The sequence below is a fragment of the Mus caroli genome, chromosome 1 (genome assembly GCF_900094665.2).
Source record: "Mus caroli chromosome 1, CAROLI_EIJ_v1.1, whole genome shotgun sequence".
In the NCBI taxonomy this organism is placed as follows: domain Eukaryota; kingdom Metazoa; phylum Chordata; class Mammalia; order Rodentia; family Muridae; genus Mus; species Mus caroli.
In genome coordinates this window covers 144,581,496-144,594,977 of record NC_034570.1, presented here as the reverse complement: position 1 = coordinate 144,594,977, position 13,482 = coordinate 144,581,496, and the positions used below count along the sequence as shown (strand labels likewise).

Below are 13,482 nucleotides of genomic sequence, written 5' to 3'. Positions count from 1 at the left end.
ACTTTGCCCCTTCTTAGAATTGGGAACAAAACACCCATGGAAGGAGTTACAGAGACAAAGTTTGGAGCTGAGACAAAAGGATGGACCATCTAGAGATTGGCGTCTTTTAAGTCTCTGTGTTTCAGGACTGCTGTTAGCAAGCCTCCCCACCTCCGTTACATTGGCGTGTATCTGCTCTGTCTTTATAACTTCCTTATGAGGCATTTTATAACACCTGGTAATTTACTTATTCGTCATTCATGACCTCCAGGCTTAGACTGGATTCTAAAGAGCCCAAGAAGAGAAACGCTACTAAAGGTTTCCCAGTAAATAAACAGGTATGAAACAGCGAGACAAAGGCAATGATATAGAAATATTTACAATTTGCACAGAGAAATGGGGGTGGAGGTTGGGAAGCAGAGCTTAAGCTGAGTCTTGAAGGACAAATGAGGAGGAAGCAGACCTTCCCAGATGCAGGATGAGTCCAGACAGAAATAAACAAGCCAACCTAGAGCTTCACATGGAAAGCTGGAAATGGACCAGGCCAAATCACCAGGTGCCTTGAAGGTTATTCAAGTGAGGGTCTTGCCTGGGAAGCCACAGCTAAGTTCAAAAGGCCACTGAGTTCAAATCAGGCACTGGTGTAATTAGCTTTACTTCCTCAAAGCTCACCTGGCTGCAGAGGAGGTAGGAATAAAAGGGGATTTGAATTGCGAGGTGATTCAATAAGACAGAGTTGTTGATGGGCAAACAAAGGAAATAAGTGAGGATAAAGTAGAGGAATTAACTAGGGAGCTATTTGGAAAGGAAAATATGTCTTGAGGCAGCTTTTGTATTTGGTTGACTATCCTGAAGGGTAACATGACCACGGAATTCTAAATAAGTGTTCACGAGAGAAAATATTTCACAGCAAACTCACACTAACCTTAAAAGGTTTCATGCATGCTAGGAAAGCATTGTGTGCACTGAGCAACAACAACAATGAGGAATCTCAAGGAACATACGTTGGGAGCTGATTCTTAGCAGAAAGCATCCATCATCTCTGCAGCCATCTCGGGCTATTTATTTGCAGGTGGAACCTTTCCACCCTAATGAGAGACTTGTTTTCCTAGCATGATGTTTTTTCGAGAAGCCCACCACAGGTGAACACACTCTGATAACATCTTGTTTTTCCCTATACATCCTGGACCTGTGGTTAAGTGTCTCCAGCTGCACTCCCTAGCGAGTGCATATATACCCATAGTTGCCTTCCAAGAAACGAGACACGAGACTTGATCCTTGAGCAGATAGCCTGTGTTGTCTCCATTCTTCGTGTCTCTTGCCCCTCAGTCCCCACTCTCTCATGCAGAGCCTGTTGACTGACCGGTGGACTGGGTCAAACATGTATTGTACACTTCCTCTGAGTTCTTTACGTTCTATGAGTTTAGAGATGTTATGATCAGAAATTTGTGTCTTTTAAAATTCATGTGTTGTGGGACTGGTGAGATGACTCATCAGTTAAGAGGATTGGCTGCTCTTCCAGAGGTCATGAGTTCAATTCCCAGCATAGTAGCTCACAACCATCTATAGGGGGATCTGATGCCCTCTTCAGGCAGGCAGATATATATGCATTGGAGCACTCATACATTAAATAAATAAATAACATTAAAAAAAATCATGTGTTGCAAGGTGAGCCTGTCAGCCACCTGTCACAGAAGAGAGGACTCGTGAGGTCCCACCCCTCCCTGGGAATTTATGTGGGGTTACAGATTGATGGTGGAGGAAGAGACGGTTTCTTTAGAATTATAGCTACTGTTAGGTGCCTATGCTTCTGTGGAGAAATTCACATGTGCTTATAAACAAACAATCCTAATGTAACTCATTGGATCACATACACAAAAACTCATGAAAGGAGAGATGAATCTTGCTGGGAACAGGGAGATTAACTCAAGTGAGAGGAGGCCAGAAGAATAATGGCATTAACATGATTAAAATCTTATATGCACGTATGAAGATGTTATAATGAAACCTGCTACTATTTATAATTAATCTGTGCTAATAAATAATTTTTTCAAAAAAATTCCATGTGTTAATATATGATGATGGTTTTAGGAAGTGAGGTGATTTGAAGATGATATGATTATATTAAGTCATTGATAATTAGAACAGTGGCAATCCAACAGGAGAATTAACATGAAGATCAATACAAAATTATAGTTTTTCACATCAGCAATGATTACCAAATAAAATAGATAATCTCTCTCTCTCTCTCTCTCTCTCTCTCTCTCTCTCTCTCTCTCATTCACACACACACATACACACAGAGTTTTCTGTGGAGCTGTTCTGGAACTCACTCTATAAATCATGCTGGCCTCTGGGGAGGTAATTAGGTCATAAGAGCAAAACCTTTACAAATGGTATAGGCACCCCAGTTAAAGAGGCCCCAGAGAGCAGGCTTGCTGCTTGGAAGATGTGTGAACACAGTGGAAAAGTGCTGTTTGAGGAAAGCATGCCTCCCCAGATACTGGATCTTCTAGTAGCTCCATTTCAAACATTGAACCTCTAGGAATTAAATATTTTCTATTTATAAGTCACATGGTCTAATGACTGGTATTATTCAAAGTAGTTTGCATCCTGAATAGACCAAGACAGGAAGAAAGTGACGAATGTAGCAAAAGGTCCAAGAACAGATGGGCAGAGAGACAGGGGCCCAGGTTATGGGATGTGAGAACAGCTGACATTGTGTTGTCATTGTGTTGGGGACATGCCGATTTCATCCTTTGTCAATGGGTAGCTGGTTATCAATGAACCAGAGCAGAAGACCAGAACGGAAACCATGACACCCACCCCACCCTAAGTTTGGGTTTCCTCCAAAACCATTTCCCTTCTGCAAGTGGAGGCAGTGGGATGGGTAGGAGTTATAAGTAAGCTTCAGGAGGCTCCTGCCATGCTCTAGAGCCGTAGGTGAATGGCCATTTGCCTTTGCCTCTGCCTTTGATCACATCTACCTTGGGATCCATGGGAGGGTTTGAAGGTCATCTGTTTCCTGGCCTGTCCTTATTCCTCTATGGACTTTATCATGCGACACTTCTCTCCAGGGCTGTGATATGCAACTCTCCTGTCCAATATCCACCACACCGTCCTTGGAGCAAAGGGAGATGGGCAAGGTTACGGCAAATGTATTACATCGGCTTTCTGAAGATACTGAGTTCTTGCATTTTAGTAGCCCAAGAGTTGAATAGCATTCATTGGCAGTTGGTACTCATCACCAAGAGGCATCACTTGAGAAACTTCATGTACCGCAAACAGTGGCAGCATCTCACTCTCTACATGTCCTTCTTCCTGAGTGGGTGTGCAGATGTGATCAGCCAGAACCTGCTGCCCAAGAGGTGTGTAGTTCTGGAGCAATGTGCCCAAGCGTTGAGCATGTATCTGTTTTTGCCCCTGATGGTGTCTCATATGCAGGACACAGAAGGAGTGGAGCTGCAGCTTCACATGCTGCTCATCCAGGCCATGTTCCTGCTGGCCCTAGTGGGGACTATAGAGCTGTGGGCTCCCAATGTGCTGCTGATCTGGATGCTGAAGGCCTTTCTGTATGTTGTCACCGGCTCCTGGCTGATGCAGATAGGCTTCATGCTGTACAAACCAATCTCTGGCTATAAATGGTTGGATGAGGACAAGAACGACATAGTGTTTGCCACCACTTTCTTCTGCTGGCATGTGGTCTCTGGAGCCTTCTTGATGATCTCGGCCTATGGTGTCTCCATTTTGTGGTATCATTATCTTGGTGCTGATGTGTGAACCTGGACGTGCTCAAGTGGTTTCCTATTGCCTGCATGATCCAAGGACATCTGGATGCCATGTCAGGAGAGGGGAGCTTGACAAGAGGATCAGATGTCCTTTAGAGGTGCCCCAGCTTGAGATGGCAGACTGTGGTGGGATGGGTTTACCTTCTCTCCCCTCTGCCTTCTTTTCATCTAACTTGCTGAAGGGTACAGAAGAAAAATAAATGAATGATATCACACAGCTATGACCTTCCCTCTCTTAGCCCCTGACAAGCCTCTCCAATCCCCACCTCCAGTCGCAGCACCTGCTTGGCCTGTACCGCTTTGTACCCTTCACTTCCCTCCCAGGAGAACACAGTGAACTGAGTCGATCCTGCCTTTGGGACTTTCTTTTACTTTATTGTATAGAATATTATCCTGAGATCACATTTAGCACATCGTAATTCAGCCATTATAATAACCATCTCCCCATCCTTTCTTGTCCTTGACTTCTATGATGCTTATTCTGAATCCAGGCTGTTTTGGTGGTGGTGGTAGTGGGTTTTTGTTTTTTTTTTTTCTATGTGAAGTTCAGGACTGTTCCTGGTTTGTTCCTCTGACCACTTTGTGATTTGTCTGACTGAACATCAGACCCTGGTGAACTGCACCTTCCTCTACAGGGTCTGGTAGAGCGCAGCAAGCCCCTGCAAACGGGTCAAGGCCTCAGGGGTCATGTTCTCCTCCTCAGTCTCTCAGCCCATTGTCTGGACTCATCTCAGTAAGTTTCCAAATAGTAGACTTGCCCAGCCCCAGACCTCTCAGGTTTCCATGGATAATAAAACCCAATGGCTTGCTTATTCTATATCACAGTGATTCTGCTGGGAAATGTTACTCAAAGGGTCAAAGCAACTAAATGCTGTCTATAGCTATTCTGTAATGCTATAGCTGGATGCCAGGTGAGTGAAATCCCAGGTGAGCTAAAGCATCAGGGAGCCTGGGTAGGAAGAACACTCCTCACCCCAGATGGAAAGTAAAGCAGCCAGGTGGGACCAAGTGGGCTTGGAGTAAGGCTTCCAAAGGGTCATTCTACTTATTATTGATGATTGATTGATTGATTGATTTAGTTTCTAGGAGAACTAGATATACCCTTTGCTTCTGACCCATCTTGCTAATTTTCTTGTTCAGAAGGCAAGGTGTGTTAGGAGTAAGTTATTATCTGGTGGTCAGGACCCTCATCCTCTGGTTTGGGGGTGGGTAGGTGGGGCGAGACTTGTGAGAAGTCTGAGCCATTGCTAAGAGGATAAGAGATTTCCAGGACCACTTAGATACAGTCAACCACTTCTTTGCATCTGCTCAGACATCTAGCTCGTGGCCAACAACCCACAGTGGCTTGTCCTGCATCAGTAGGATCATTAAGCCAAAATGTCCCTCTGGAATGGAGGAGAGGGGGCCTTGATATGGAAGGAAGGGATGCCTCTGGCTCCTTTACACCCCGTTTCCATGCCTCCAACTAGTCCTGCATCCCCTGGGCCACTAGAGTCTCCCAAGAGGGTTCTGTCCTTTCGTAACTGTCACAATCCCAGCCCCTAGTTTCTCCTCCATGCCATGGATGTCTTTTCAAGTTTTGATTCCATACTGGCTGATTTTGTGTCAACTTGACACAAGGTGGAGTTATCATAGAGAAAGGAGTCTCCCTTAAGGAAAGGCCTCCATGAGATCCAGCTGTGGGGCATTTTCTCAATTAGTGATCAAGGGGGAAAGGCCCCTTGTGAGTGTTACCATCTCTGGGCTAGTAGTCTTAGGTTCTATAAGAAAGCAAGCTGAGCAAGTCAGAGGAAGCAAGCCAATAAGGAATGTCCCTCCATGGCCTCTGCATCAGCTCCTGCTTCCTGACCTGCTTGAGTTCCAGTCCTGACTTTCTTTGGTGATGAACAGCAATCAAGTGTAAGCTGAATAAACCCTTTCCTTCCCAACTTGCTTCTTGGTCATGATGTTTGTGCAGGAATAGAAACCCTGACTAAGACAGATTCCATCTTTGAGCCCTGCACTTTCTCAGGTGTCTTGAAGTTGGGGTGCTAGGTTCAGAACCCACTTTCATTCCCCACACTTTCCTGTTGGTGTAGCACAACTCTTATTTCTACCCCACTCAGACATCACCTTTTTATATGAAGAGCTTATTTTGGAGCCAGACATGGTGGTACATCCTTGTAGTTCGAGCACTTGGGAGGCAGAGGCAAGATGATTCCATGACTGAGGGCAGCCTGGACCACACAGCATGGTGGGCCACACCTGTAATCCTAGCACTTGGGAAATCAAGCACAAGAGAATCCTTATCAAGAGCAACCCAGGCTACATCAAATCTAGACCCAAAGCAGCAACAACACAAACAACGTGAGCTATACAGTGAGCTATTTAAAGAGGGAGAGGATTGATGACAGTGTAGCTCAGTGGTAGAGCACGTGCTCAGCACATGCAAGGCCTGGGTTCAAAGTCTAGCACTGCACAAAAACATTTTGGATTTTATTTTCACTTACAATTAACCCTTTTCACTGCAATTGTAATTTGATCTCATCATCACATACACATGTACACCTACAACACCACACACACACACACACACACACACATCCTCTAATATCTCATGTGTTTACTTGTGTCTCAGAGCTGTTCTAAGATGATATCTTTAACTAAACAGAGGAAGACACCAAAACCAGCTTAGAGTGGTCCAACACTGAGCACTTTGAAGTTCAGATACAGATGAGCCCATCTCGTATAGCAGATTACTGCTTCCAGATTCTGCTGTGTCTCTTAACACATAACTTCTAAGCAAAGTCATATGTGTCAAAGCCACAAAGAATTTTAGTTGGAACCTAGTAGAGTAGTGAGATAAATAGGTAGGCTTGCTATTTGAATAACAGGGATTTTTCTTCCTTTTTAATTTTTTTATTATTTTTAATTATGTCTAACTGTGTGTGTGTGTGTGTGTGTGTGTGTGTGTGTGTGAGAGAGAGAGAGAGAGAGAGAGAGAGAGAGAGAGAGAGAGAGAGAGAGCATGAGGAGACCAGAGCCAGAGGCATCTCAGAACCCCTGGCGTTGTGAGCTACCTGATGAAGGTGCTGGGAACAGAACTTGGGTCCTCTGGAAGAACATCGCTCCAGTCCTGACAAGGCTCTTTCTGCCCTCAGTCGCTAAGAGCACTGGTGAATCCTAATCAGTGTTGAAAACAAAACTAAATTGTAGATTTCAAGAGAACGGTGTAATGTTTCTTATCTTCCACAAGAGGGCGCCGTCTTCATGTGCGCTAGAAAGACAATATGCTCTCTTGTTGCTATTGAACTACAAGGGAAGAGACAGGAGGAAGCCAGGGGAAACACGTAAGCAAATGTGAAAACATCCAGAAACGTGGTGTTGATCTGTCTCATGATAAATGTGTGAACACAAATAAGCCCAGAATCCAACTGATTAGAGGGGTTAATGAGCACACACACGCATGCGTGTGTGTGTGTGTGTGTGTGTGTGTGTGTGTTCGTATAACCTCTTGGTCATTTAGTCTCTGATAATTCCTTATAATTCGTGTGAAAAAAACCTGAGTTTTAAAGGGGTAAAACAATCCATCATGCTATGGATGCTGGAGGCAATCGTTCATTTCCTCTCTTAGCCCACATAGTAAGGGTTTGGCCAAGGATATTTATCCTAGACCAGAAACCACTGGCACAGCCTAGAGCATTCATGTTAAAGAAGAGATGCCATGGTTGATTCCAGTAGCAATTACTCATCAGTAGTGAGCTAGGATAGGAGCACAGTCTCGGGGCATGCTGGGAGAATATGCGATAGAAGAAAACTGGCTCTGATTTCTATGGAAAGGTGGAGCTAACTGCCAAAGACAAAATCAAGTAATTAGAGTTAGAAGCAGCTATGCAGTGTAGAAATGAGATCGATCCAACACCAGTATTATTTTAGTGGTAACTGCGCATGGAGTTTCTGAGTGGCAGGGGAGAATTGTATGGTCCCATAAAATTATTTTGGAGACGATAGCTCTATGATGGGAAGTATTTGTGACTGTTCTTTTTTTTTTTTTGAGGGGGGAGGAGGGGTTGGAAAGTTTCTGTAAGATGGAGTGCTCAGTTAATATATGCCGAATGGATAGACAGACAAGCAAAAGACGAACACGAGCCATCCTAGCAGAGGGCCAGAATCAGAACCCCCACCCCGTCTGCAGCCCTGACTCAGCCTTAATAAAAATAAATTTTCCCTTCTGCAAAAGGCTTTCGACATCTTTTCAAACATTTGTTATGAATTCTCTTCCTAATACTTACCGATGACTTACTGTCATTCCCAGGGTAAGTGTGCGCTGGGGTAAAGGAGCTGCCTAGAATTCTGGGAAATGATTGCACATCGGACCAGGGAAACATTGGAGCTGAGATACGAACTCAGCGTTATAACTTATAAACTACTATTTCCTATATCTCCCTGATGGCAGTAATTATCCAGTGTACTTGTAAATAACAGAGACTCCTGAATCTCACCCCAACCTTTAGAATCAAAATGACCAGGAGAAGCCATGGCAATGGCGAATGAGAACAGAGAATAGAGAGCAGGCAGGTGGGGCAGGGACCCTGAGCAGTAGTTATAGGAAGGTTCTTGCTGCACACCAAGATTGCCATTAGAGGGCTCTGGTTCCACATTCCCTGAGATCTTTTCTCTTAAGTAAGCATTTCTGCCGAGAGGCTAATTGTGGGGGTTAGAATTGAGCCACAGCAGGCCTTCTGGTGTCTTTAGAGTCAGATCTTCATGGAGAAAATGGATTATATCCATCCCCTAATTTCAACCCATTTTACATATGATTTTAGGGTTTTCTCTTCAGAAGGGAGGCTATTTCAATAGCCCTGACCGAGGGCTCTTTTGAGACCATTAAAGGAAAGCTACTGACTCCTGGTCGAAAGGAATCAAGTTCTATCTATCTCTGGCCCCAGGGAGAGTCCTAACATCCCAAGCTATAGGAAACGCAGGCTGTTGTCATGTGCCCCGCAGAGACCTCCCCTCAGGAAGACTGATTCCCCTTAAGCTGTGCTAAAACCACAGGAGAAATCAGTTCTCCTGTAACGGGGTAATGTACTCTTCTTCCCAGAGAGCCAGTGTCCAGTACAGTTGTGGGTTTGTTTGTGTTTTGTTTTGTTTTTGTTTTCTTCTTTCACTAATGAGACTAAGACCCCTGAGAGGGGAATCCCAGTTTCCTCGGTAACATGTGGTATCCCAGGGGAATCCTCAAAATTTCTAGAAACAGTAATTTATATTTTCAATTTTTTAAATTGTATATATCTTCCTGTGTCCCCAGCAATCTGTGGAAGCCAGATGTCCCTCCTCTGGAGTTTAGACAGAATCTTACTATGCAACCTCAGTTATCCTAGAGCTGTAGACCAGGTTGGCCTCCAACATCCAACAATGCCAGATCCCTGACATTCTTGCAATGTCTCTCAGGTATGATATTGAACAGTGCTCTTCTCGGGAGTTTGGGAGACATTCTTGGTTAAGTCATTGATGTATAAAGGCCTTATGGTCTTTCATCTTAATGTCCAATCCCTATCAGAATAAAACAGTGCTAGAAAAAAAAAGTAATTTTAAGGGACAGAGAAACAAAGAATTGATGATAAAAACTAAGTGTCTGATGAACTTTCAGAGATGGGAATTTAAGACATCAGAAATTTTATGGTTTAAGTCAGAGGTTCTCAACCCATGGGTCGTAACTCCTTTGGGGAGTCAAATGACCCTTTCATGAAAGTATCAGATATCCTGCATATATGGTGTTTACATTATGATCATAACAATATCAAATTTACAATTATGGACTAACAACAAAAATAATTTTATGGCTGGGGGGGTCACCATACCATGAGGAAGTATACTAAAAGGTCACAGCATCTGCAAAGTTGAGAACCACTGCTCTGTGGACTGAATAGACAGGAGACATATATTATGAAGGGTGCAGGCCAAGTTCCATGATGTGACTCCTCAGCTGACCATAGAAGGTCTTAGACAGACTTGGGAAGACGTTTCCAGTGCTAAAGAGAGAGTATTGGACCGAGTATAGGATGGGTCTGGTTTGTTCAGGGGGATCCCAGAGATGGAGTAAGAGAGACTTACCTTCCTACACATTTAGGTCTGTACCGGAGATGAGTCGGACGGAATGGAATCGGACGGAACACTGCAGAGGCCTCACCGTGTGTTCACATTCTGTTCCTAAGCAGTCCGTGTCAGGAGGGGCATGGCAACATGAGTAACGCGGGTGAGTCTCTGACAGTGTTGGAACCCGGGACCTTGATAGAGGAGATGCAGCTAACTGGCCCTGCTCTCGTTCTTCACAGCAGCTGAGACACCAGTGTTCAGGGACAGCGCCTGTGATTCTGATGTCAGATAGAAGACAAGCCATCTTTGATTAAGTTTCTATGTCTGTTATTCAAAGACAAACATTGCCTGGTATCAGTCATGAGGGAAAATGTCAAAGACCATTACTCAGTGTGCGTTTGTTTGTTTGTTTGTTTGTTTGTTTGTTTGTTTTAAGACAGGGTTTCTCTAGATAGCTCTAGGTGTCCTGAAGCTCACTCTGTAGCCCAGGATGGTCTCCAGCTTAGAGATCTTCCTGCCTCTGTCTCCAAAGTGCTGGGATTAAAGGAATGTTCCACCATGCCTAGTTTTTAAATTGTTGTTTGTTTGTTTGTTTGTTTGTTTGTTTGTTTATGGAGAGAGGATCTCGTGTAGTCTCAGCTGACCTCAAATTTGCTATGTAGATGAGGGTGGCCTTGAACTTCTGCTTCTCTTGCCTCTACTATCTAGGAGTTGGGATTACAGGCATACACCATCACACCTGGTTTATGCAGAGCTGGGGATTAAACCCAGGACTTCATGAGAAGCAGGCAAGACTGTCACAGCTGGGCTTCATCTTAGACTCTCAGTTTCCTTTGGTTTTCAAAATTGTCCTTCAGTGATATTAATTTTCCTCATCAGATGAGTAACGATACTAAGACAAGGGTTAACCTAGTCTAAGGGTTAACCTAGTCTGCATTATTTAGATTATTCTTTGGCTCCCTTTCATTATAACCCTTGGGCTATTGATAAAATGATTAGGTAGCTATTCAAGAAACCTTGACAGCTAAAGAGCATGCATGAGTCCTGGCATGGTGGCTCATACCCATAATTCTGAGCACTTAAGAAGCTGAGGCAGGAGAATTGTTATGAGTTTTATTTTCTATTGCTGTTATTATTATTAGTTTGTTTGTTTGTTTGTTTGTTTTTGAGTGAGGGTTTCTCTGTATAGCCCTGGCTGTCCTGCAGCTCACTCTGTGGACAAGACTGGCCTCGAACTCAGAGATTTGCCTACCTCTGCCTCCCACGTGATGGAATTAAAGGCATGAACCAGTACTGGCTGGCTGATTATTATTATTTAGGCTACATAGTAAATTCTAGGCCAGCCATGAGCTAGACGCAAGACTTTGTATCATCAATCAATCAATCTATAACTTAGACAGTGAATTGGAACAACCATAAGGGGTCATCTAGCCTCATGCTAGGACTTATGCCATTTAATGTGTATTTTGTTATTTTACAATTTTCATTTATTCTGTGTGCGGCACACATGTGCTGCTCAGAGGACAACTTGCAGGAGTGAGTTCTCTCCTTCCATTGACTCAGGTGATCAGGCTTGGTGGCAAGGGCCATTACCCACTGAGCCATCCCACCAGTGTGTATTTAGCAGTCGTATCTTGTGATTCATCTGAACAAAATATTCATCATACTTGAGCTGGAGAACAAATGACTCACGAGACCAAGAAAGCTGAAATGCTGGGCTCAGACCAGCTGAGTGAAATCCTATGGGAATACACATCAATTCCTTCTCTTGTTTCCTGCAAGGCAGCAGAGTTAGGACGGCAGAGGTAACAGTGTCATGTGAGACACACATATCCCAACAGACAACCCTGACTCAGGATACACTAATGTTACATGCTTGCAACATAGGCAGCTGTTCTCCCACATACCACCCCAGGGAAGCATTTCTGGTGCTTTTAGGCTAATGGGGCAGTTCTAGCCAAAGAGAGAGGAAGTAGGTAGAAAACAGGAGAGCAAGGGAGATGGAGATGAACAGAAGGCTGGGGGTGGAAAAGGGGTTCCGAAAGGCTGGAGGCCTGTCTAGCCTAAGGGGATTTAGATGAATCTTGTTAACAGTGCACAGGGCAGAATGACCACAAACAGAAGATAAAGGCAGTACACATTAAAGTAAAACAAGCAAAACCAAAAAACCCTTCTTGCTTTTTATCTCTTTGTAAATAGAATAGGCCGTTGTATAAGGTGGCAAGTTCCCCACACCTAGGAGAATGTAAGAAAGAGACAATGAAGAGAGGACCCTAGAGGAGGGATACAGGGTCAGATCTAAAGACCCGAGACTTAGCGTGTCACATCTGTCTATCCGCTTCATTTTCTCCATGAGATACAACCCCATGATGGGCTGTTTGTTTTCTTTCCTCCATATGCAGACATCATCTGTTCTACAAACCTCATCATTCTTTTGGAGGATGAAACATTTGCTGATTTTTTCAACACATTTCTTTCTCTCCCGGTAAGCATTCTCAGCCGGAATCCAAATGTCCCATTAGCGTGTGCGCCTAAGTGTCTGTTTTGTTAATTTCCTTTTCAAATTGGGAATGTTTTCTGTCTTTAAGTCTCTTTATTACATTTATTTTGTATGTGAAGGGAGGGGCATAGTGCACATGTGGAGGTCAAACTAAAACTTGTAAGAGTCAGTTCTCTCCGTCCACTCAATAAGACCCAAGGATCAAATTCAGGTCAGGCGGTTGGTGGGTAGCAACTTCACTGAATGAGCCACCTTAACTGCCCTGAAATTTGATTTGAGCAAATTAACAGGAACCAGAACCAACTCTCAAGTCTCCAGGAACTTCCCAATCAAATCATAAATGCAAAGCCTGCATTTCCCGTCCAGAGCCATACTGTGCCTCTGCCTCTGTTTTGGGTCTTGGGAGCTCTCTTAAGACAAGTTAATTATCCAATTCACTAGTACCATTTATGTAGTTCACAGTCATGTTCTAGAAACAGTAGAATGAAAACAAGGCTTTTCAGTCAGGGGTACAGGAAGATATAAAAGCTGTTTCTAATTAGAAATGGGTTTAGATGTTCATTTTCTCTCTTCTAAGTCCATGAGAAGGTGCATATTGCAATGCAGTAAATGTGTTCTACTGTCACGGGCCTTAGCGTTTACACGCAAGCAAGATGGCTCCCAAGACTACACAGGGTATAGCCAAATGAAAAGTCGATTTTGGAATTAAATCATCTTGATGTTCTTGTTCAGGGCAAGCTGCTAAAGTGGAAAGTATCACCTGAAATTGTAAAATTGGGGAGTTTCCCTTCCCCCATGGCTGCAGAATAACCTTGCTCTCTGCATGAAGGCTGCCTCCACTTTCGGGACTAGATGCTTTGCTATGGCTGAGATAAAACACCATGACCAAGGCAACTTGAGAAAGAAAAGGTTTATTTTGGCTTATGGTTCCAAAGGGATCCGAGTTCATGATGGTGGAGCAGAGGCAGCAGGTGGCAGGCATGACGGCTGGGGTGGAAGCTGAGGGCTCACATCTTGAACCACAAACACAGGGGGGGGAAACAGAGAGAGAGAGAAAGAGAGAGAGAGAGAGAGAGAGAGAGAGAGAGGAGAGGAGAGAAGAGAGGAAGGAAAGGAGGAGAGAGGAAAAGAGAGAAG

The 13,482-nt window shown here is 44.0% G+C and overlaps 2 protein-coding genes across 2 annotated transcripts in view; both read left to right on the top strand.

Annotated features, from left to right (window-relative positions):
* The first annotated feature begins 2,688 nt into the window (after positions 1-2,688).
* Positions 2,689-3,973, top strand: LOC110286723 (transmembrane epididymal protein 1A-like). Its single transcript, XM_021153674.2, has one exon. It carries the CDS (start codon positions 2,977-2,979, stop codon positions 3,757-3,759), a length of 783 nt encoding a protein of 260 aa, XP_021009333.1. The 5' UTR covers positions 2,689-2,976; the 3' UTR covers positions 3,760-3,973.
* A 6,019-nt stretch (positions 3,974-9,992) lies between these two features.
* Positions 9,993-13,482, top strand: part of Rgsl1 (regulator of G protein signaling like 1) — a 70,240-nt gene continuing 66,750 nt past the window's right edge. Inside the window, exons 1-2 of the mRNA XM_029475678.1 lie at positions 9,993-10,005; positions 12,248-12,330. Of these exons, the coding sequence (XP_029331538.1) occupies positions 9,993-10,005; positions 12,248-12,330 (96 nt within the window). The remainder of the gene's footprint in view (positions 10,006-12,247; positions 12,331-13,482) is intronic.